The sequence below is a fragment of the Arvicola amphibius genome, chromosome 14, assembly GCF_903992535.2.
Source record: "Arvicola amphibius chromosome 14, mArvAmp1.2, whole genome shotgun sequence".
In the NCBI taxonomy this organism is placed as follows: Eukaryota; Metazoa; Chordata; class Mammalia; order Rodentia; family Cricetidae; genus Arvicola; species Arvicola amphibius.
Genome location: NC_052060.1, coordinates 35,597,576 through 35,622,552, shown reverse-complemented (window position 1 = coordinate 35,622,552; position 24,977 = coordinate 35,597,576). Strand labels below are relative to the sequence as shown.

The 24,977-nt window shown below is 39.0% G+C and overlaps 2 protein-coding genes across 2 annotated transcripts in view; one reads left to right on the top strand and one right to left on the bottom strand.

Annotated features, from left to right (window-relative positions):
• The window catches only part of Zgrf1 (zinc finger GRF-type containing 1), a 54,601-nt gene extending 48,737 nt beyond the window's left edge, over positions 1-5,864 (bottom strand). The window contains exons 1-4 of the mRNA XM_038311572.1: positions 5,844-5,864; positions 4,428-4,508; positions 1,623-1,682; positions 81-266 (exon numbers count right to left, since the gene is read on the bottom strand). Of these exons, the coding sequence (XP_038167500.1) occupies positions 81-266; positions 1,623-1,682; positions 4,428-4,508; positions 5,844-5,864 (348 nt within the window). The remainder of the gene's footprint in view (positions 1-80; positions 267-1,622; positions 1,683-4,427; positions 4,509-5,843) is intronic.
• A 2,602-nt stretch (positions 5,865-8,466) lies between these two features.
• Larp7 (La ribonucleoprotein 7, transcriptional regulator) lies at positions 8,467-24,076 on the top strand. The gene is made up of 12 exons (XM_038311888.1): positions 8,467-8,601; positions 13,262-13,449; positions 13,559-13,659; positions 13,881-13,964; positions 14,066-14,230; positions 14,321-14,414; positions 14,487-14,988; positions 16,476-16,633; positions 17,253-17,371; positions 19,343-19,502; positions 19,675-19,766; positions 23,753-24,076. The coding sequence occupies exons 2-12, from the start codon at positions 13,263-13,265 to the stop codon at positions 23,831-23,833; spliced, it is 1,743 nt and encodes a 580-aa protein (XP_038167816.1). The 5' UTR covers positions 8,467-8,601; position 13,262; the 3' UTR covers positions 23,834-24,076.
• The last annotated feature ends 901 nt before the right edge of the window (positions 24,077-24,977 follow it).

Here is a 24,977-nt window from a genome sequence, read left to right as displayed (position 1 = left end):
AACCGTCATAAAAATTTATCAGCTTCAAAAATAACTTTTTAACTATACACTGAAATATTAGTGTTCACACAGAGACTTACAGTAGCCTTCCTTTTTAAGCCAGAGGGCTGACAGCCAAGAGACCGGCTCGAGGATGTAAATGTCCCTGGACCTGACTCCAGAGCTTCTCTAGGGCCATCCAGTTTAGCACCTCTACTTCCAGCAGCCTTAGCCTCCTCAACTGTGATTAAGTAACGCTCACTTTCCAAGTCATCGCCAGGTTTCACCTACATTTTAAGAAATAAACATCAAAATTGCATTTGTGCCATTTTATTTTCCTCACACACTAAGACAGCGAGCGGAAAGCTTCCTTTCACATAGCTCACTTAGAGTCCATGCAACTAAATGCAGTACTTAAAAAAGTCAAAGCCATTAGTTATCAACTCTGTATTCTTACAAATTATGTGAAGTAGAACTTCACAATTATCACAAATAGTTACATACATAACCACTTGCCTTGAAAAAAAAAAGTATTTTCAGTCATTTTATTAGTCACCAACTCTAAAGTAAAACATTAAGATTAGAAAACATCAGCTTAGAAAATATATCTTTATCATATTAAACATTTAGAAATTAAACTACCTAGGATAAAAATAACAGTAGTTACATTAATTAAGCACCTACCAAGAAAATGTCTCCCCTTGACCCTCTTTTCATAAATCTAAAGGAACAACCACTATGAATGATATAAGATTTCATGGCCAAATAGTCACAAAGTGATGTTATGAATTTTAACACAAGACATTATAATTGGTCATTTCTAATCTTTAGAACAATGCTGATCTATGTTTCTAGCTGAGGAGTGGACACGGGTCACGGGCTGAATAAAAGGTGTTTCAGAGTCTGAAAGGAGACAAAAGCAGTTCAAAGGCCTTCAATTCCTTTCCTTCTTCAAACACAAGAAAAACACTGAATACATTATGTGTGTAATGTAATTTTTTTTGAGAAAGTGTTTAAATGGGAATAATTTCAAAGACCATCAACCATGAAGGCTAAAGACAGAACACAAGGGGGCTGGAGAGATGGCTCAGAGGTTAAGAGCATTGCCTGCTCTTCCAAAGGTCCTGAGTTCAATTCCCAGCAACGACATGGTGGCTCACAACCATCTGTAATGGGGTCTGGTGCCCTCTCTGGCCTGTAGGCATATATGTAGACAGAATATTGTATACATAATAAATAAATAAATATTTTAAAAGAAGACAGAGCTCAATAGTGGAACACACAACCTCATGTGCATGAAGTCTATCATCCCATGCCCAACACAACAAATCCTCACCTATTAGATTCTAGAATCACAACCTGGGTTTGAATATGTCCTGCAACCAGCATTCTACGAGCATAAACAGCTACAAAACCTTTCTGTGCTGCATTCCTAATATAAACACATCATAACATTGTCATAAAAATTAAAATGAAATAACTAAAAGCCGTTAGCACAAGGCACATCTATAATAAATAAACAGAAATACAAGGCTATAATTATCAGCATTAGTACTATAACTAAGCCATTAACAACATTCATAAAAAAGCATCTAAGTAAATTTTTAAATTTCAAGGAAAGTAAGGTAAACACATTAAAATACCTCAAGGCTCTTAAGAAATAGGCTTTCCAAACATGCTCCTTTGTCATCATATAGAACTGCCTGTTATAAAACAAGAAAAAAGTTACAAAATTTTCCTTTTCATTTCTTAATACCTTCAATAGCAAATCAAATGTGTCATATAAGTAAATCATGTAATAAAAGAATTATACACATTCTGTAACTTGGATTTGAAAGTCCATCTATTTCAAATGTTACTGCATCCAATGAGCATGAGAGTTTAGGAATAGAGGAAGCAATTCAAGGACTCAGGCTCCGGGGAATAGCTCAGTAATGCACTTTTTGACAAGCAAAAGAACCCGAAATCAGTTCTCAGCACATAAAAGTCTGACATGGTGGTATGAGCCTACATCCCTAGGAGAGATGAGGGAGATGGAGAGACAGGAGGCCAGTCTAGCAATTGGTGAGCTAGCTCTAAGTTCAGTGAAAGACCCTGTCTCAAAAGATAAGGTGGATAGAGGACATCCAATGTGGATTTTCTAGCCTCTACACATTCAAGAACACATATATACTCACTCCCAACACCCTTAAAAAAAGAGAGAGAAAAATAAAAAAGCATAATTCCTACTAGAAAAATCCTTGAATGGAACTGGGAACAAAATAGAATTAGAATGCATTGAGTGTGGCCAATAAAAAATAAAATCAGGGACTGAAGAGATGGTTCAGTGGTTAAGAACACTTGCTTCTAGAGGGCTTGAGTTTTGTACCCAGAACGCATGTCCAGCGACTCACAATTGCCTGAAACAACTCCAATGTCTTCTTTATAAATTTACAAAACAAACATATAAATAAATAAAAGCAGGTATGGTGATTCATGCCTGCAATCCAGCACTTGGAAGGCAGAGGCAGGTGGATCTCTGTGAGTTCAAGGCCAGCCTGATCTATATCCTAAGACTATTGTAGGAGGAGGAGGCCGCTTGTTGGCTTCTGGCTGCTCAGCCCCAAAATAATCACACAGAAACCATATTATTTAAGTCACTGCTTGGCCCATTAGCTCTAGCTTATTGGCTAACTCTTACATCTTAATTTAAGCCATCTCCATTAATCTGTGCATTACCACGAGGTCGTGGCCTACCAGAAAAGTTTCAGTGCTTCTGTCTCCAGGAGCTTCATGGCTTCTCTCTGACTCTGTCTCCTTTCCCCAGCATTCCATTTAGTTTTCCCCAACTAGCTCTTTTCTCCTATAGCTCTGCTATAGGCCCAAAGCAGTTCTTTTATTAACCAATAATATTCACAGCATACAGAGGAAAATCCCACATAATTCTGTCTCAAAAACAAAAATATATGTGTGTGTATATATAATACACGTGTATATATGTGTGTGTATATACACCTACATACATACAGGCTGGCATACATTGAACTTGCAGGCTTAAGTCAAAGCTAATTTTTTAAATTATTTATTTATTTGTATTTTATGTGCATCAGGGTTTTTTTTGTTTGTTTGTTTTTGTTTGTTTGATTGTTTTTTGAGACAGTGTTTCTCTGTAGCTTTGGAGCCTGTCCGGGAACTAGCTCTTGTAGACCAGGCTGGCTTCAAACTCACAAAGATCTGCCTGCCTCTGCCTCCCGAGTGCTGGGATTAAAGGCGTGCACCACCATCACCCGGCTGTGCATCAGTATTTTGACTGCATGTATGACTGTATGAAGGTGTTGGATCCCCTGAACAGGAGTTACAGACAGCTATGAACTGCCTGTGGATGCCTGGGAATTGAACCCAGGTTCTCTGGAAGAGCAGTTAGTGCTCTTAACCACTGAGTCATCTCTCCAGACTGCTAAGCTAGTTTTTATTTTAACAAATCAAATTTTTAAAAAATACAATAAATAACCTCTTCCCTATTGAAAAGCTTCTGTAAGTGATAGTTCTACAACAGTGGCTCTCAATGTATGGCTTACAACCTTTTTAACAGATTTCTATCTCCAAAAATATTTACATTACAATTAATAACAGTAACAAAATTACAATTATAAAGTAGGAACAAAAATAATTTTACGGTTGGGGTCATAACAACATGAGGAATCCCAGCATTCGGAAGGTTGAGAAGCACTGATTTACAATGACAGAAGCAGAATAAAGACAGAATGTGAAGGGCCTGAATAGCATCACTTAAGAGCATGTGCTTCATCAGGAGGCCATGACTGTTATTAGTATGCACATGATATCATAAACTCACAACCAAGTTTCTGTAAGAGGTTAGTATTAAAAAAGACTTAGCTAAAGCAGTGTTGTTGTGGCACACGCCTTTAATCCCAGCACTCAGGTGGCAAAGCCAGGGCTTCTCTTGAGTTTGAGGCCAGGCTGGTAAACAGAGCAAGTTCCAGGACAGCCAGGGCTACACCGAGAAATCCTGCCTTGGGGGGGTGGAGGAATGAGGGGGAGACTTACCTAGAAAACAGGCCCTGGAGCCATCTCTAAATTCATGAATGACTCTTGCACTTTCAGCCGGGACTCCTGGGTAAGATGTTCCTGTGCCCCAGTTTGATCATTGGTTAAATAAAGACGAAACGCCTAACTCATAGGAGACTGGTGCAGACTAAACTGGTAGACTGAGAGCTTTATGACCGCTCATCGTAAGTCTCTCTACTCAAAACAGACTGAGTAATGCTTACTACTGAACTTTCATAATGTACAAAAAAACATAAGAAAATGATCTGAAAATTTCTTTTTCACGCCATGGCAATGTATGGCCATAACTGACATCTTATTATCAACAGAGTTATCCTAATGCTCAATCAAAAGGCAAGAACACAGCAGTTACATGCCAGAGTCAACTGCTTGGCACTCACCTTGTTGCCTAAGTGAGTGGTCTTCAGAACGCCATCTTGCCACACTTTCGACTTCTTCATCTTTTGATGAGTATATAGGACCTTATTTCCAAAAGTACAAAAGAAATCATTGCTATTTACACAGTTAATATTACAGTTTACAGGCCATAGAAAAATAAAACATCCCGTATCAAAATAGCACAGGCATCACCACAATAACAAAGTCCGTGACAGAGTCTGGAGGTGGAGCTCAGTGACAGAGTACATCCTCAGCATCATGAGGCCCTGAGTTTAACCCTCAATGTAAAAAAAGGAAACAATTTTAAGGAAAGGAAGACAGCTGACTAGGTGGGTAGAACCAAAAGGCAAAGGAAGAAAGGGCAAGTGAAGGCCTATAGGGTCTTTTAGTTAACTGAGCATCAAAAATAATTTTAAACCGCCACACCATCAGAGGGAAGGAAAACAATCTTTGGGCTACACGTTTCTTATTCACATAGCTCTCTGAACACAGTCCACAGACTCTGGACAGTCTACTTAACCTTCACAGCACCTGAGGACAGAACGATTTCACACTGCCTTTGCCTTTAGATTCCTCCTCTATTATTGGAAGAATGGAGTTTCCAAGCATTATATATGGTGCCAGATTCAATCACTGACTAAGTAGAGAAACAAGTATGAAAATCTAGCTGACTATTACTAAATCAAATGTTAAAGAAATTTAGAAAAAAAAAAAAAGCCTAGCCATGTAGAGGCTTGGAGACATAGCTCAGCTGAAAAGCATTTGCTTCGTAGGCATGAGGACCTGACTTTGAGCCCAGAATCTAAACAAAATGCTGGACATGATAATGTATTCTAGGCACACAGAAAACACCTAGGATCCCAGCCAATCTAACTTAATTGGTAAGCTCCAGACCACTAAGAGACCCTATCTCGAAGAGGTGGGTGGTGTTTCTAAGGCTGGCATGTACACACATATGCATATACACAGGCCTTAATTGTCTTCAAAAAATATCTAAGAATGCTACCCTTGTAAATGTTATCTCCTAGTGCAGTTATTTCTTTGGAAAATTTAGCTACTTATCATTAAGAATGTACATTACATTAAAATGTAACATATTAGTTACTTTTTAATATTTTTAAACTGTTTTAATGCCTAACATAAGTAATATTATAGAAAGAAGTTCTATGTACAAAAGCTATTTAGTGTCTTCAATATTGTTTGAGTACAAAAAGGTTTTAAGACCAAATTATGTGTCGCTATAGGCAGGAATGTCACCATTGACAGGTCTTAAAACAAAAAATGTTGTTTCCTGGTCAAAAGAAAAAATACTCACTAATACTTCATCAAACTTCATCAAGAGTTTGAGGCCAGCCTGGGATACATGAGTCCTATCCCCCACCCCTCTCCCCACAAAAAAGAAAATTATTAAGACTTACAATAAATTCTTGACTTTCCATTGTTCCTTCTGAAATTATAAACCAGTCAGGTCCAGAAAGCAATCAGTTTTTACTCAACAATTTTAATCCTCTAAAAGGAAAAACAGCAAAGAATGGTCAATCACCCCTGACAAAAAGACTAAGTATCAAATACAAAGATTCTCAATAAATCTTGATTAGAGACAGAAACCAAAGAATTTCAAGACTATCAGTCTATCTAGCCACCATGCGAAGCAAAAGTGTGTCTGTCGGGGAGGACACAACTAAGTGATACCACATAATGGAAAATGAAGATGAAACTCCTACACTTACTAATAATCTGTAAACATCTCTCTAGGTACCTTAGTATGTATCAGAAAGTGGATTTTTTTTTCCTTCAATAATGTTTTGCTCTTCAGAACTCAAATTCAATTATTTTCCTAAAGCATAAACCTCACCACCAGATGGCCCCCTTGTGTCTTACATTTTTCCTGTTCAAGTAGTTACTTAGTATTCAGGGACTAGTTTCAGGACCACAAATAACCAACATCTAGGCCTACATGAATTAACATATAAAATGTCATAGTTTTTTATATATAATATAGGAGTAGGTGCATATTATCCAACATACATGAAACTATCTCTAGATTATTTATACCTAATGCACTGTAAGCAATATGTAAACAGAGAATGATTAAACTGTATTGTTTAAGAAATGATAGCCAGGGTTTTTACAAAGAGAAATCTGTCTCAAAGAGAGAGGAGGAGGGAGAGAGGGAGGGAAGAAAAGAAGGAAAGGAAATAAGGAAGGAAGGAAGGAAGGAAGGAAGGAAGGAAGGAAGGAAGGAAGAAAGAAAGAAAGAAAGAAAGAAAGTAGGCAGGCTTGGTGGCACACACCTTTTTGTGTACTTTTTTGGGATTTTGTTTTGTTTTGTTTTTTGAAACAGAGTTTCCCTATGTAGCTTTGGCTGTCCTAGAAATAGCTCTGTAGACCAGGCTGGCCTAGAACTCACAGAGATCCACCTGCCTCTGCCTCCCAAGTGCTGGATAGGACACATCTTTGATTCCAGCGCAGAAGCAGCAGAGTCAAGTGGGTCTCTGTGAGTTCAAGGCAAGCCTGGTAGCCTGGTCTACATAGACAGCTCCAGGACAGCCAGGAATACATAGATGAGAGACCCTGTCTAAAAAGGAGATAGGAAATTGTAACCAAAAAACCTACATGTTCAATACTGCCATTTTTTTTCTAAATATTTCCTACTCACAGCTGGCTGGATCCAGTTACAGAGGGCTGACTTACACCTTAGCCAATGTAACCCACCATAAGACCAAACACGCATTATTATAATACCTCTGCAAGGAAACATCTTTCCTTTCTTTCCCCACTTCTAGGGGCTGACAACAGGGCCCTGTGTAAGCTAAGCAACAATGCTTCCACATGCCCAATTCTTTCTGTTTGCTTGAGACAGGACCTGGCCAAGTTGCACAATTCTCCCATCTCGGCCTTTGGAGTAGCTGGGATCTATTACAGTCAGCTGGCCACCACGCCCAGGAAGAAAACTCTTTTGAACAGTGTTGCAGCAGCTACTATAACTATCCTGTTACTGGATTAAATATTAAAAATACGACCAAATTTTGAAATCTGAAATCATCGATGATGAATTGAATAGAGATGCCAAAAAAAAAAAAAAGGCACACAAATGAGTACATTTCAAGTGTTTCCGTGGCCATGACCTGATCACTACAGGAGAACTAGACAGTAATGAACATTTTAGGCCCTATTCTTGCCTACTGAATTAGAAAGTCTAGTTCTGGTGCTCAACAAACGGCTCTAACAAGGCCCCTTCAGTGCTGGTGACGCCCACCCCGGAAACAGAATGCGCAGAAGCCTGATTCCTAAAGAAGCATTCGAGGGCGTGGTGAGCGACAGGGCTGGCGTCATCAGTAACCGGATATGTGCAACCTTATTCTGTTAGGCCGAGAGGGAGAGCTTTCCGTGAAGGCAGCGGGAAGCCATGCCACAACCTTGCTTTCTGAGAAAAGCTGCTACAGCAGTTCAATGAGAGCTCACCCGAGCTAGCCCGAAGTCCCTGGTTCGCTCCCCGGCACCGCCCAAACCACGAGCATCCTGTTAAGACACCACCAGGACAGATAACCGAAAGAAACATTACTTTCACTTGCCGAATTTTGGACTGATCTGAGTTTTATGTCCCTAAATAACAAAGGAGCCTTGGTTCTATGTCAGCCCCTAAGACAACCATGACCAGGCTGGGACTCGATGGTGACCGCCTCACCCGGCATTCGAACGGCGCCCCGAGGGCCGCTCCCGTGGAGGTGAGTCAGCGTCCAGGCTTTCCCAGCCGTGCCAAGTCGTCCGGCCTCCCCACCCTACATTCCGTAGAAAAAAGTCTTCACCTCCTCAGAAACTCAGACAGAATCCACTTTCGAATTTCTCCCGCGAACTCGCGCGACGTCATCAGTCAGGGACGGATTGCTGAGGGCTCCGTTCCCCCCCCCTCGCCCCGCCGCTGTCCGCAAAGCACCAATGGAATTCCTCATAGAAGGGCAGTCACCGCCTCGCTGTCCCGCCAGATCCCGCCCCCGAGGGGCGTCACCCATGACGTCACGACGGAAGTCCCGGCTCGGACGCCGCTTCCCACAGAGGGCCGAGGGAAGCGCGTCGCTCGTCGGATGACGCGAATTTACGCCGACCCGAAGGAACGGGAGGCGGAAAGCGTGGAAGGAGGCAGTCGCTGACCGTGGCTTTGGGGACGTGAACAGAGTAAGTCACAGATGGCCGGTAGTGCCACTCGGACGCGGTGGGGTGTACACTCGGCCTCCGGTCCCCTGCGGTCTAGCCCACCAGCCGTGGTCCGCCTCACCCCACCCCCCTCGCCCCTAGTCCGTTGGGTCGGCTGCTCGGTGCGCACGCGCAGTGCTCTGGCGCCGCTTGCAGTTCCAATCTCAGGACAGAGGGGGCGAGCCGAGCTCAGTGTTGGGAGGTTTGGGGCACGCCCGGCTTCTGGGGGGGGGGGGGGGTGGCTGTCCAGTGGCTGAGCGGAGCTCTGGGCGCTGGGCAGCTTAGGGTTGAGCTTCGGCTCCCACGACACAGCAGTAGTGAGGACTTGCATTCTAAAATTGAGTCTTTTCTTTGGCAAGACTTCCTGCCTTTTAGTCTCCTATAGAAAGTCCGTTTTAAGGAGGAGCTGGCATTAAACGATGAGTGTTAAGTTCCGAGCGCGCTTAGGAAGAACTAAGGGAAGTATGAGTGGACAGTTCACGGAGACTGCAAGGCCTCAAGAAGACTACTTTTAGTGGGAAATCGAATGGCTTTAGAAAGCATGTTTACACGAGAAGGTTCATTCGGAGCAATGATCCAGGCCACTGTCTTTTGCGTTTGGATAGTCTTGCCATGACTACAACTTTGGTTCTCAATCTTTTGGGCACACTTCTTTTTTGTTCAAAATAATAATAAAAGTATCGTGGCCAAGTTTCTTTGGAAATTTTACAAGTACCCATGGAAACATTTCGTGTATGCTTTTACAAGCAAAATGTTTACTTTACATCTAGTATAAGATATGACATTCACTGTCTTTGAACAATGTTACAACTTTGTAACTTGTAGGAGAGCATAAAAATGGAAACCATGTTTGCCCGAGTCAGATGTAATTAGTTACTGCGCTGACCAAGGTCTGTTAGCATTCATTTCTACTTTCTCCTGCATTGATCTGCTCTTTGCTTCTTTAAATGGACTTGTGACGCTAAATTTTGCCATTCATTTTGTATTTGTACATTTTGTTTTTTCTTTAAAATTTATCTTGTAACCATCTCTTGAATTTCTAAGGTTTCTTGAAACTCACCTGAAGGGTCATGGCTTCAGACTATTCCTGGGTCAGACTATAATCTGAATAGTCACAACTTGTAGAAGCTTCTACTAAAAGGTAGCAGTGTAAAAGTCAAACATACTAATGTTTGCTTACCTAACTAGCTTTGACTAAGTTGCATAACCTAACAGCCTCCTTTTAAAAAGTTGAAAGAAACTGCATAGTAGGCTTGTCAAGATTTAGAACAATGTATATAAAATATATACATTGTTTCACAATAATTTTTTTATTCTTTGTTCCAAAACCATGATTGGGAAGGGGTGTTTTTTCCACACAGGGTTTCTCTGTGCAGCCCTGACTCTTTTGGAACCCGCTCATCTGCCTACCTCTGCCTCCTGAGTACTAGGATTAAAGTTGTGTGCCATCATCACCCATTTAACAGAGCTTTAATACTTACGACAGCACAGAGAACCTGATGAGGAATATACTGATGTTGCAAACTTAGAAATAACCTTCACAAACCATATCAATATTTTGAAACATAGGCTTCTGTAAAGAATAGATGACTTGTAGAGCATGTTATAAACTTGTCGTATTCTAATCCAATTGTGGGGAACACTAAAGGGGGATGAAAACCATTTCAAAGATCAGTTTGGTAGGATTCAATGACAAATTGGTAAAGAATAGCTTGGCTGCCTGTTGTGTTCTCCAGAGCAGCTATTTTTGTTTTGTTTTGAGAATCTTTTTAATTATGAATTTATGTGTCAAAATGTGTGCATGCGTACCACATGCCCACAGAGGCCAGAAGACTGCTTTGGATCCTCTAGCTAGGAGGTTGAGAACTTTGATGTCAGTGCTAGCAACTGAACCTGTGTCCTCACAAGTGATGAGTGTTCTTAACCACTGTGCCATCTCTGTAGACCTCTTCACAGCAGCATTTTAAATGCTTAAATTACATTTTCTTTAATTAATATTCACAGTAACAATTATATAGGCAAGATTTATGTTCACATTTTATGGACCACAGAGTGAGAAAACTTGCTCGAAAAGCATACAGAGCTTGCTTAATCAGCTTTGTGAGTTAGCGGTAATGAGAGTAAATAGGCGTTGGAAGGAAAGGATAAATTTCCTTTGGAATGTTATTGCCATAGAATCTCAGGAGAGCACAAATAGCATTAGGAATATAGTAAGGACTGAAGAATAGTTCAGTGGTAGGATATTGGCCTAGGATATGGAAGACCATCAGTATCAGGGAGAAAGACAGACAAAGGGGGATAAAGATATGGGGGCTCTGTAACCCAGGTATTACCATGATGTAAGGAGGCTAAATTGTTCTACAGTTTCGTGACTTTCTATTTAACTGTATCTTGCCCTAAATTGAAGGTGTGTTTGATTGTTCTGAACTGGAATATCCTAAGCTACAAAAGTAACCCTTAATAGAACCAAGGAAGGAGGGCCTCTGGACTAAGAGAGTAGAATGATAACTGTAACATTCTGTTTTTTCTGTTCTGTCTGCTCTGCTTTAATTAAATCTAGTGATGTAGAGTAGTGTGACTATAGATTCCACTATGCTTGACTAAGATTAATGGTTCTTGACCTTCTTAATTTTCTGACCCTTTAGTACAAGTTCCTCATGTTGTGGTGACCCCCACCATAAAATTATCCTCTTCCTACTTCATACCTGTAATTTTGCTACTGTTATGAATCATAATGATCTAATATGTGACCCCCAAATCTTGACTCACAAGTTGAGAACCGCTACCTTAGATGGTGGGGTTTAATGGAAAAGTTAATGTAGAGTACTTTTAAATGTATCTAACTACTTCACAAATAAATAATGACCAAATAGAAGTTTCTCCCTCTATATATTTAGATTATAGTGGGGTGGATAGAAACAGAAGTCTTAATTGCAGAGAGTGATGAGCAGAAGAAGAAAAGCTTGGAGTACAGTTCAGATTGGCATCGAGGGTACTGTTTTAGGTTGGATAGAAGAAAAGGCCTCTCTGAGACAGTAACATGCACAGATCTGGGGGAATTAAACTGTATAGGTGTACTGGGAAAAGAAACAGCAGAAAGAATAAAGACCTGGAGACAAAAATGGCTTTAACATATATAAGGAATTTAGGGATAACATGTTATAAGCCTGCTGAAAAGACTTGTGGAAGGGCTGGAGAGGTGCCTCAGAGGTTAAGCGCACTGGGTGCTCTTCCAGAGGTCCTGAGTTCAATTCCCAGCAACCACATAATGTCTCATAACAATCTGCAATGAGATCTGGTGCCCTCTTCTGGCATGGAGGTGTACATGCAGGAGGAATATTGTATACATAATAAATAAATCTTTAAAAAAAAGACTTGTGGAAGATAAAGTTGAAGAAATATGTTCAGGTCAGATTGAATAGGACCTAGTAAACCTTTGTAAGGTCTTTGGACTCTATGTTTAATGTGGTGAGTCATTGGGAGAATTTGTACTAATTGTCCTGATTTACATACGTAAAAAAATTATTATAAGAAAGCAGTAGTAGAAGCAAGTAGACTATTAAGGAAGATCTTGGATAGTTAAGTGAGACATAATAACTTGGGCCAAATGGTTTATTAGAATGAGAAGAGTTTAATGTTCAAGCTCTATTTTAAAGCCAATGCTTGTACAACCGCTAATGAATTGACTTCAGTAGCAGGGATTGAGACTATTTTCTGCTCTTACTCTGTCTTGTAGTTCGTATTTTTTAAAGTGGTAAAAAAAAATCTGTTAAAATTTTAGACCTCTGTTTTTATCATGTTAAGGTTAAAATATGCTGTAATGAACAAATGAAGATGTCAAGTACAACTGACTACTGGAATGTAGAACTAATGAATGTGGTTTGTGAAGTATATAATAGCCCAGTACTGATTAGCCAGGACCCTCAGAAAGGATAAGTCGAGAAAGGAAGCCACGATATGACTTTAGTCATAGACAACATATGAAGGTAAAACACAGTAGAAGGAACCAAAAAGGGAAGCTCTTATTTAAAGCTGTATGAAGAAAATATTTACAAGGAAGAGCTGCTGGGAGGTCAGGGAAGCCGTGCAGTGGGGCAGACACTGAGCACTAATATCAGGCTTCCACTAGAATGGTAGGAATGAATCCCTACCTCCATTTTATGTCTTCAGCTATCAAGTAGATGTTTTATTACTTGTGAGATGTATCAAGGCCTTGCTACTGCTACCCTCACTTTAAAACAAATTTCTTTCTTTTTTTAGGAACACATGCAGGGTTTTAGATATAGATAGATACTATAGATAGACAGACAGACACACACATGCATATTGGTGTTTTGCCTGAATGTTTGTCTTTGGGAGGGTGTCAGAACTTGGAGTTACAGACATTTGTTAACTTCCATGTGGGTGCTTGGAATTGAACCTGGGTAATCTGGAAGAGCAGTCAGTGCTCTTAACTGCTGAGCCATCTCTCCTGCCCCTGAAACACATTTATGTCTGGCAGCAGGAAGGCACAAATGACAGATGCTTCAATATCATACATATACCTTTGAGGGTTACAGCAACTTCCATGTAGGGCATCATATAAAAGATGTGTGCATTCCCTATCAAAAGGTAATGTGTACATTTCTATATGAACTTACAGAATGGAAACTGAAAATCAGAAAACTATGGAAGAAAGCACTGAGAAGAGAAAAGAAGAAAAAAAGAAGCGCTCAAGGGTTAAACAGGTGCTTGCAGATATTGCTAAGCAAGTAGACTTCTGGTTTGGAGATGCAAACCTTCACAAGGACAGGTTTCTTCGAGAGCAAATTGAAAAATCTAGAGATGGATGTAAGTTTCCTTCCTCAAGAGAACTCCCAGGCCTTATGAGAACTAGTTTACATTTATATTTTACTTTTAAAACAAACATCTTATGCTTCACATTTTACATTTCAACTAGATGTGGACATATCTCTCTTGGTGTCTTTTAACAAAATGAAGAAGTTGACCACTGATGGGAAGTTAATAGCAAGAGCATTGAAAAGCTCATCTGTTGTAGAGGTAAATTTTTTTTTCATTACAAATTAACCACATCTGATGTGCTTGGGTCGGGGGTCTGGCACTGGGACCTGGACATATCCATATCCATATCCGAGGCACATAGCTTGTTGGAACATCTATGGTAGGATCATAACCATTATCGAGGGAGGTGAGAAAAGTGGAGGAAGGGGAACTGGGATTAAAAACGTACATTAACACCAAGTTTATTAATATTTTAAAAGTTGGACTTAGAGGGAACCAGAATCCGGAGGAAAAAGCCCCTAGGTGAGAGACCAAAGGATGAGGAGGAACGCACCGTGTACGTGGTAAGAAAAACAAATAAGTTTAATTCTAATTTATTTTTATTGATAAAATGTACCATTTAAAAATGCTTAAACTGTTGTTCATGACACTTTGATTTATACAGGAGTTACTTCCCAAAAATGTTACCCATAGCTGGATTGAAAGAGTATTTGGGAAATGTGGCAATGTGGTTTACATAAGTATTCCACATTACAAGTCTACTGGGGATCCAAAGGGATTTGCCTTTGTGGAGTTTGAAACAAAAGAGCAAGCAGCAAAAGCCATTGAGGTATGTCTGTAGGTCCCTGAAAATTAAGAAGTTAAAAAAAGGAGGTTAGTATGGATATAAGTTTGCATTCTCTTTTGCAAATTTTTTCAGTTTCTTAACAACCCACCCGAAGAAGCACCAAGAAAACCTGGCATATTTCCCAAGACAGTGAAAAATAAACCCATCCCTTCCTTAAGAGTAGCTGGTGAGTACCTAGTATTCAGGAAGTAAATATTTAATTAGCAGAGAAAAATAATTTTTAACATTGTCGTTACAGAAGAGAAGAAAAAAAAGAAAAAGAAAAAAGGCAGGATAAAGAAGGAAGACAGTGTGCAGGCTAAAGAGCTAAGTATGGACACAGGCAGCACGGGAGTGTCTAAAGCTAAGAGACAAAGGACTGCTTCCGAGGGCTCTGATGCAGAAACGCCTGATGCTCCAAAGCAACCTGCAAAGAAAAAGAAAAAACGGGAAAAGGTCGAGACATCCGTCTTGACTGAAGTGAGAGCAGGGAAAAGGGAGAGGAGCAGTGCTGAGGATGAAGACTGCCTCCACCCCAGGCCAAAAGCCAAGAAAAGGGCTCAGAAGGATGGCGTCAGCGAGGCTGCTTCTGAAGTCTCCAAAGAAAGCAGAGACTTAGAATTCTGCTCTACAGAAGAGGAGAAGGAGACTGGAGACACAAAAGGTGATTCACTCCTAAAAGTGAAAAGGAAGCACAAGAAGAAACACAAGGAGAGACATAAGATGGGAGAAGAGGTTATACCATTGAGAGTGTTGTCTAAGTAAGTACCCGTTCTCCGTGGCAGTTGACACAAGCCCATCACCATTGCTAAAGTGCAATTCCAATTTATATTCGACAGAGTTGTATATTAGCAACAGTGATGGCCTATGGTCAGTCCATTTGCAGTACAAGTGAAGATAAGTAGGAGCCACCACACTCAAACATGGAAGCACTTATTTTTACAAAATCACAGCAAGTGGCTCCATGTTAAAGTAAAGGAGGCCCCTTAAACGGTTCAGTGAAGTTCTCTTAAAGGCACAAGATTATAAAAGGAAAACTTACCATCACCAAAACATGGGAGCACTTACTTTCTTAATTCCAAAGCAAGTACATCCACGTTTAAGTGATGGGGAGCCCAGTCTTAATCTGTAGCATTTTTAAATTAAGATGCTAAATGGTTGAGATTATAACACACCAGGTATTCCCATGTGAAAATAGAGGAAACTCCTTAGCTTTTTCTGCTCCAAAGGTGTACATTGAATTCACTTCTACTAAAACAGAGAAGCACTTACTCTTTCTTAAATGAGACAGAAAGCACTCCCATGTTAAAGTTGAAGGGAACCCACCCACAAGGCAGCTGTTATAAAAAAATAGGAGAAAGCATGGAGAAAAGAAATAACACGCATTACAGACATACTTTACCATTGCGAACTGGCAGCAAAAGAATCCGGTTCTCTGCTTGAAGGGTGAAAGAGGGGAACTTTAGACACTTGTATTTATACTGCTCCTAAACTCCTGAACTCCTTTTGGCTTTCTATCTCAGAGAATCATTACAAGAGCCTTTGTTATTTTAATGTATCAGCTCTCAGGGAAAGTAGATCCTGGGATCCTGGGTAGGGCTGGATTTTTTTTTTCCTTTTTTGAAGTAAACAGATGTCAATGTTAACTGCTAAAACCATTACCACAAGATATCCTTCTCTTTAAAAAAAAAAAAAAAATCTCCTATCTGCTTGTTTGATGGCACAGATTAGGGTAACAATGAGCACTCCCACAGAGCCAGGAGATGCATTGTGCTTCTCTCTGGAGGAGCCCTGGCTGTTTGAAGAGACATCTACATGGTAAATGTATGTAAATAAATAAATTGCTTCCATGGGGTGTTTTTTTCTTCTTAGAAATTCCTTTCGATTTACGTAAATCCTAAGGAATGTTATCTCTCAAATTGGAAGCAATTTAACAAATCTTTGAATTTTAGTCTCTCATTTTCCCCCAAAGTTGCCTGATTTAGTGAATGTTAGAGGAAGTAACTCAGAATTTTGCTTTTGCAATTAAAAATTCTAGAAACACATCAGGAACTTAGCTGAGAAATGAAAGCATTTTACCTTACTATTAATGAAAAGGAACTTTGTGTGTTTGCTAGGTAGATTTATGACCTAAAAGCTAATTAAGTGTGTGCTTTTAAAAGAGAGGAGAGTGGGAAGACTAGGGACTTCAGAGTTCCCAGAGAGTCATCGTGTCACTATTTCAGTAGTTTGTTTCTTTGTTTTACAGAACTGAATGGATGGATTTGAAAAAAGAGTATTTGGCACTGCAAAAAGCCAGTATGGCTTCTCTAAAAAAAACAATATCTCAAATCAAACTGGAATCAGAAATGGACACAGACTGTGCAGTGCCTAGCAAGTCTGGAGAGGGGAGCGGCAAAGGTGAAGGTCAGTATAATAGTAGCTTTAGTGTTGTGATGCACTGAGGATTTTCGGGTGGTTGTGTTGCAGTGATAAGAGTGCTTTCCCCAGATTTAAGATGAACCACTACCGGAAAAAAACTGAAAGAAAGGGGGAGAAAATTGAAGTATTTGTACTCTCTCTTCATCACCAGCAAGTTTACTCACGACTGCCAGGACATATCAATAAAAACTGAGGTTTCAGTGGAAGATAAACCCTGATCATGAACATATTAAAGAATTATTTTTATTGATTGTAACATTAGTAAAGATTTATTGTTGTAAATATTTTTTATTTGTTTATTTTCGCTCGTGTATTTATTTTACATCCTAGCTGCAAACTCCCCCCACCGTCCCCTTGCAGTCCCTCCTCCCCATTCTCCTTTATTCGAGTTTTATTTTTTGGTTCAGGCAATGATGCATTTTATTTCATGTTAATTTCCAGATGAGCAGTGTGATGCATTAATAGTAATTTTAAATTTACAAGTACTAAGTTACTTCAGTTCATTAGCCTGAGAAATCACTACTGCTGTTGTAGAGTGGTGCACCTCATGTTAATGTCAGGTGTGGGAAAGTCATCTCTGGCCTTTTCCTTTTCACCTCCGCAGTCGGCCATCCAGAGTGCTGCCCTCAGGAGAAGGTTAATGCCCAGGGCCCACAGTTTGTGAACGGAGTGATCGTGAAGATCATGAGCACAGAGCCTCTGCCTGGCAGGAAACAAGTCAGGGTAATGTTTATGTGTGAAACTTACTAAAGGAATATGAAAACCAAAACAAGTCCAGTTAGAATTTGGACCTCTGATTTTGTAGAGTTTGAGTCTCTGGTAACACTGATAACTCGTAGGTTTAATCTGAATACAAATTCCTCAGGAAGTGTTCTATACATTGAAGTGTCTGAATGCCTTACCGTCCCGAGTCACTAATGACTGCTGTGTAGTTCAGGGAGAGCGGTGCAGGGATTCTAAGTTGCAGTTGTTGGGAAATAAGTATTCACTGTTGTGCTCTGAAGGTTTTGTTAGTTGTGAGAGTTTTAAAGAGATATTTGGTGCCGTAGTTTCTTAAGACTGGATTTAACAGTAATCTTGTTAAGGATTTTATTTTGAAAGATGTAACCATATGCTACTGTTTTGTTTTGAAGCCAGCCGCTGTATTTATGGATTTATGTTCAGCAGGACTAAGATTCCCAAATGATCATCCTTTTGTTGTTTTTCTAAGACAGGTTTTTTGTTGTAGCACATTATTTGTCCTAGGCCAGCAATCCTCCTGTTTCAACTTTCCAGCCTAGCCAATTTATTTTATACTGTATGAAATTTTTTATAACATTCTAGTTACTTCTTTAACATCTTAGGACTTTTAATACTATATATTATGTTGTTTTAGTTTTCTATACAACTGTACCAATCACATTTTTTAATTGAAAGAAGCAGTGAGGTAGTTTTTCTGTAATCTGCATGCACTTTTGTTACTGATTACCAGACTGTCGGTCATTATATGGGTTTCATGTGAAGAGATTAGCCTGACCAGTAGATATATAGTAAATATCTTTTGAACTATGGTACTCTTAAACTCCTACCACTACCAGGGGCTACATTACAGTTTCATCAACTTACTACAGACTGATCTCTTGCTGTATCCTAATTAATATGATTAGCTAGATTTAAAAGCTGTGAAGACATCTCAGGTATAATTCTCTCTACTTCTTTTTTTGTCTTGATTTATTAAGCAAGTACTTTTACTAAGGGTGTTCTTATGTTACAGTGTATTATGTGTAAGACTACTTTCTATCTTCTAAAAACTCGTAAATCTTTATTATCCTTTACTGTTAACTAATCTATTTTTATCCTACAATGAAATAATATTTCAAGATCCTCAATTCCTTCTATGACTCCGGGAATTCATTACATTAAAGTAATTTTAATTCTTTGTGCCTAGAAAATTCTGGTCTAAACTAAAGACTTCCTTTCCAGTTAGAAATCTGTATGTATTTCATTTGCTTTAATGACGGAAATTTGGCAGGTTAGATTACTGTAACATTCCTGCATAAATGCATTGTGTTCTGTAGAGAACCTACTGTGAGAAAAAAAATAGACTAAGAATGCAGGAGTCTTCTTAATTAGTCTTCACAGCGGGACATTATAGGTAGACCTGTCCCCTTGTGGGGTACCTCAGCTTGCTTAGAAAGGGTTACTTCTGTCGTATATCTGAAGCTTAGCGCTGTCAGCTTGTTCCAGTAAATCTACCCATGAACCCAGGATCCCTGTTGGTTACTGTAAAATGTTGAAAGATGGTTCCATGTGTTCTAGGTCAACATGGTTTTGTAAGGGCGAGTGAAAATAAATTTCTCAAGTCCTTTCCTTAATCTTCCTTGTACTAACCTGGCTAGGTTGCTGGGGGAGGGGTCATTTATATTCCACTCTACAAATCTTGCCTTTAGCTGATCCTCCCCACCCCATGTAAGTTTATGTTTAAAGACTTCCAAGAGGATGAGGGAAGGTAATTTGCAGTGAGTTGTTAGATTGCTTCTCATTTTTGTCTAAATTATTTTAAGATTATTTTTGTGTATTTTAAAAGTGGTTTATGTATTTACCCATCACTATAGAGTAACTTATTGATATATTTGACAACCTTTGTGGGTACATTATTGATTGTGAGACATTTTGGGTGTTGATTTTAAATCTTTATACTTTTTTATCATATAGGATGTTTTGGCCTCAATCTCAGAAGTTGTTTACGTTGATTTGCTAGAAGGAGATACTGAATGCCATGCCCGATTCAAAACTCCTGAGGATGCACAGGCAGTAATGAACGCACAGACTGAAATTAGAAAGAAACACTGTTGGAACCTCGAGGTCCTTTCTGGTAAAACCTAATTTGTTTTTTTTTTTTAAATAAACAGCTATTATTGTAGGTAATTGTTCTTGTTTTGCGTTGGGCTAATGGAACTAACCTTCCCCACCCCCATACATTCTCCTGCTAAGATTAGAATCTATATCCTTCTACTCGGTGATGAGAGCTATTGTTTGTTTTTAAGGTGATCACGAGCAGAGGTACTGGCAGAAGATATTGGTAGATAGACAGGCCAAACTTAATCAACCTCGGGAAAAGAAAAGAGGCACGGAGAAGGTAAGGGCAGCAGTCAAATGCATCTTCTGACAGTAATAAATGAGGATAAATTCACTTTGACTTTCCTATTAGAATACTGTTTGAGACAGAGAAAGAATGCGGTTTTCTCCTGGCTTCAAATTTTTTTTTTTTTTCGAGACAGGGTTTCTCTGTGGCTTTGGAGCCTGTCCTGGAACTAGCTCTTGTAGACCAGGCTGGTCTCGAACTCTCCTGGCTTCAAAATAGATGAAATTAAGATCGTTTGCTCACAGGGATCCATAATTGTAATTTAGAATTTTTCTGTCCTTTGAAGCAGTGATGCATGTTAAGTATACACAGTCTTGATTTGTAGCTGTTGTGTTTTGTAGTTTGAGAATAATGTGGTTCTGAGTGGCAATGAGAACTGTTACTATTATTGTTGTTGTTAAAATTGTTATTTTTCTAATAATAAATAAGTGGTCCAAGTAAACTGAAATAATTAAAACAGTCATCAACAATTTTATTTTTATGATTATTTATATAATTAGTTGCTCACCAAGAATAGTGTTTATTCTTTGCAAACAGAGTATTATTCTTTTAAATATTGTTCAGCCAAAGTACTTAAAACAACTTGTTAAGAACTTTGAAAGCCCTGATTCAAATGTTCTATGCTTATTGGCTTGGTATGTTTTTCATCAGTGCTCCTTTGGCATTTATGATGATTGACAGGGACGTTTGCTGCTATTGCTCTTTGTGAATTTTTTTTCTTGAATGGAGCCTGATCTTGCTGAGATGGGAAGGCCCCCCCTTCCTCTCTCAAGGCTCTTTTGAGTCTTGGAGGTGTTAATTTCAAAGCTTGTTTGAGATGGTCAGATGTTAAAGTCACTATTTCAGAACAGATAAATGAACTGTAATCAGGTCAGTAATATTTATTCTTCTAATTGGTGTGAAGCTCTGTTTAAATTGTATTTTTCTTACTTAGTAATTACAACATTTATAAATTTATCAAGATTCATCTTAGTCTCAGGCAAAGGAATAAGCATTTCCAGAGTATTTTATAAAATTAAACTAGAACAACAAAAATTGAAGTTACTCATTTTCCAGTTTTCACATGCTTTAATTACCAAGCTTGTTAGCATGGTCTAGGTAGAAACAGCTGACTTCAGGGATTAAAATGCAGTGAATCCTCCACACCAAGTAAATGGTATTGGAATCTTGTTAGAAGAAATTTAACCACAGCTAACTTGTTAGCCAGTCTTGTTGGTGTTGTTTTTTTCTGGTGCTGGAGTTTAAGTAAGTTTTCTGCCACTGAACTAGGGCATGATAATACTCTCTGAATGTATTAGCCTCCATTCCTGCAAGTAGAATAATAGGCATGGATAATAAATCCTCTTGTTGTCCCTTAGCTGGCCTAAGCATTACCAGCATGGCACGGAGCTTTTACATCCACCCGAGAGTTCAGAAATGTGTCATTGTAGGCTAAAAAAAAAATGGGAATTAGGTGTATAAGAAACAGTGGAAGAATTTCAGTGATTCTGGCATGATTCCTTCCACTCTAGACGCTGGTGCACCTCGAGTGGGAGAAAAGCACTTAACTTAAAACCCCAGAGTTCTTAGTTTCATGCTCTGGGGTGGAACACATTTCAGAACCTTGTTCCTGTTCAGTTTATCAGGACGGAAAGTAGAAAACTAAATCAGTACAGAGTATACTTTGCATAGATGCTTACATATGAAAATCAGTCACATCTAAATGAACTTATAAAGGATTGGGAACTTAAGGAAGGATCTGCCAAAGGGAAATGACTTGTTTTTTCTGCCCCAGATCTTGGTAGGATGCCCTTAAATGAAGTCACGAATTCCAAACCAAGGACTTACGGTGCTAGCTGAGTGTTCTTTCACTCTCAGCCCAAAAGTAAAAATTTTATTTCTTCCCTTGAGTTGTTAATATTCTGTAAAATTTTTAAGTTTTATTTTAAATTTATGTGAATGTGTCTGTGCCACAGAATGCATTTGGTAATTAAAGGACAGCTTGCTGGAATCAATTCTGTTCCTCTACCATGTGGGTCCTAAGTATGGAACTCTGATTATTAGGCTTTAAAGCAAGTGCCTTTAACCCTAAAGCATCTCGCACCACCCACTTTTTTTTTTAGATGTTTGGCTTTGTTTTTAATCAGAGTGGCCTTTTCAATGCAAGTTACTGCTGTATGTTTCCCAATAAAGGCAGAATTCCTGTTTGTGAACAACATCATTGGTGTGCTGGGGTGCTATGAATTTTTTACTCTTGTCATTTGTGAACAGTATTTTCATTTAATTATGTCATGACTGCCTGCCAATCAGATATGGCATGATATTTGATTCATGGATTGATTGATTTAGACAAGGTTTGTGGTATCTTATGCTGACCTCAAGCCCACTGTGTAGCTGACAACAACTTTGCAGTGCTGATCCTCAGCTCTTGCCAACTGAGTGCTGAACTTACAGGCTGGTCCCTCTACCCAAGTTATGTGGTGTTTAGATATCAAACCTGGGGCTTTGTATATTCTACCAACTCAGGTCCATCCCTACCTCCAGAGCCAATATTTTTAAGAGAAAAATAAGACTACACTATAATTTTTTTTTCTCTTAAGGAAGCTTTTGGCTGGCTGGTGCAATAATTTGTGCCTTGCAATCCCAGCTACTCAGAAGACAGAAGAATGACCTGGGTTACAGAGACCTACTGCAGAAAGCAGCATCTGCTTTGGGAATGTTTCAATCTGTTGTCTTATATGTTTCAAAAAAACCTTCTTTTCCTCCTTTATACATACATATATACATATGTATATACATATGTGTGCATGTATATATAAAATCATTTTATATATTCTGTAATATAGTACATTTTTATTTAATAAAGACAGGTTTTAATAGTAGATTATTTGAAATATTAATTTTTCACTTGTAAAGCAAATTTACACGTTTTAAGAGGTATAATTGGCACAAAAAAATTGTAACATGAGCTGGGTGTGGTGATTTATGTCTTTACTCCTAGCACTTGGGAATTCAAAGTCAACCTGGCCCTGTAGTGAGTTCCAGGATAGCCAAGGCTACACAGAAAAACCCTGTCTCAACAAAACAGAACAACAACAAAAGAATTGTGTAATATATGAGGTAGGGTGAAAAATTAAGTCTGGTGTAGTGGTGCACACCTTAATGGCAGCACTCAGGCTAGATCTCTCCAGTTACAGGCCAGCCCGACAGGACTACAAAGTAAGGTTTAGTCTCAAAAATAAATGAATAAGCTGGGCATGGTGGCATACGTCTTTTATCCTTAGTACTCTGTGAGTTCGAGGCCAGCCTAATCTATAGAGCAAGTTCCAGGACAGCCAGGGCTACACAAAGAAACCTTGTCTCAAAAAACCAAAATAATAAATGTGTAGAATGGCCATGTGTGTCACTCTGCTTGGATTGTCCCTCCAGTAAACAGTTTGTTTTGATTTGTTTTCCTAAGAAAGGGTCCCACTGTGTTGCTCAGGCTGGCCTTGAACTGACAGACAGAGATCCAGCGTTCTCTGCCTTTGAAGTGCTGGGATTAAAGGTATGTGGCACCTTGCCTCTTCAGTTAGCAGTTTGTAAAGCAAATATGAGTAATACACAGAGGTATCAAATCTCACTCAGGTAGTATATAATAAGTCTTTAATCACAAAGTAATTGAGGACCCCATACCATTTAGTCTTAGGAATTAATAACCAAGTCCAGAGAATATACAAAATAATGCTAAGCTGTGACTCTTCAGTGATGAGTGACCTACATTTCAGTTGAAAGATTTTGAGTTATGCAGTGTAATTGGAGGGAGATAGAGGTTTCAAATATTTAAGATTGTTGCAGAAAAATCTCCAGTTCTCTGTAAACTGATTAGATCAAAACATAACGATCTTATTTGTTATTCTACCCCTGACTTTTAAAAATGTCATTCAACCTGATAACGTAAGAATTTCATAGTCCATTTTGGAATTTCTGAGACATTCTAATTTCTTACTTTTTCTCTATAGTTAATCACCAAAGCTGAGAAGATTAGACTGGCCAAGACTCAACAAGCCAGTCAGCACATTCGATTCTCTGAGTATGATTGAGAAAGATGGCAGCTCCCTATGGGTTTCCTTGCCAGAGTGTTCTAAGAATGCTGGGTCTGCTTCATGAATGTTCTACTGAGATCTACATTTAAAGAAAAAGAAATCCTTTATTCCTCAATGTGGAACTAAGACCTTTCTTAGAGACAAACATTATATTGTCATATTTTTTTTCAATGACGCTCATGTTGAAATTATGCAGGTCAACTTCAAATGATTTCATAAATAAATGTGTTTTGAAAATTATTGTTTTGTTTTTGTTTACAAAAAGCAACATGATTATAAAAATGCATGAATATCAGATGCAAACTAACTTGCTTTTCCTTTTTTTTTTTTTGCTACAAACAGATGTGGTAAGTTTTTCATTCTATTTCCTCATCTTCCCTTCCTTTGAGCAACAGATCATATGAACTGTTTCTTATTAAAATATTGAATTTTAAAAGCATTGTTTTTCATAAATAGACATTTTAATTTGATTGAATGATGTGCCAATAAATAGACATTTTAATTTGATTGAATGATGTGCCAATAAATAGACATTTTAATTTGATTGAATGATGTGCCAGGTACTATGAGCTTGGAGGGAGTCTGGGAATTGACCTTGAGGAAAACTGAAGTCTGTTATGTTTTCCAGAAATTCGTAAGACTTAAGTAATTAAGTTGTTTTCAGAAGTTTATTTACAGTCTCTATGAAGGAGCAGCATCTCCATCAGAATCCCCTGAAAGTTGTATCTGTTCCTTGAGGTAATATATCGATCGTTTCTGCTCCCACTGGCTTTGGCCACTCCCTGCCAGAGTGGCGGTTTCTGTGTACTGTGTGAAGCCTATGGTCAGGCAGCTTAACCTCTGGACCCACAGAAAGGGTCACTAGCCCAGAAACAACAGCTGAAGTTGCCTTTGCCTTCTTTTTTTTTTTAATCTTATTTTATTTTTATTATTTTTATGTTCATTAGTGTGAGGGTCAGATGCCCTGGAACTGGAGTTACACAGTTGTGAGCTGCCATGTAGATGCTGGGAATTGAAATCAGGTCCTCTGGAAAAGCAGCCAGTGCTCTTAACTGCTGAGCCATCTCTCCAGCCCCCTTGCCTTTGCCTTCTTTTTCCTGTCTGCACTTACAGCAACAGAAAACCTGGAAATAGTTGTTAT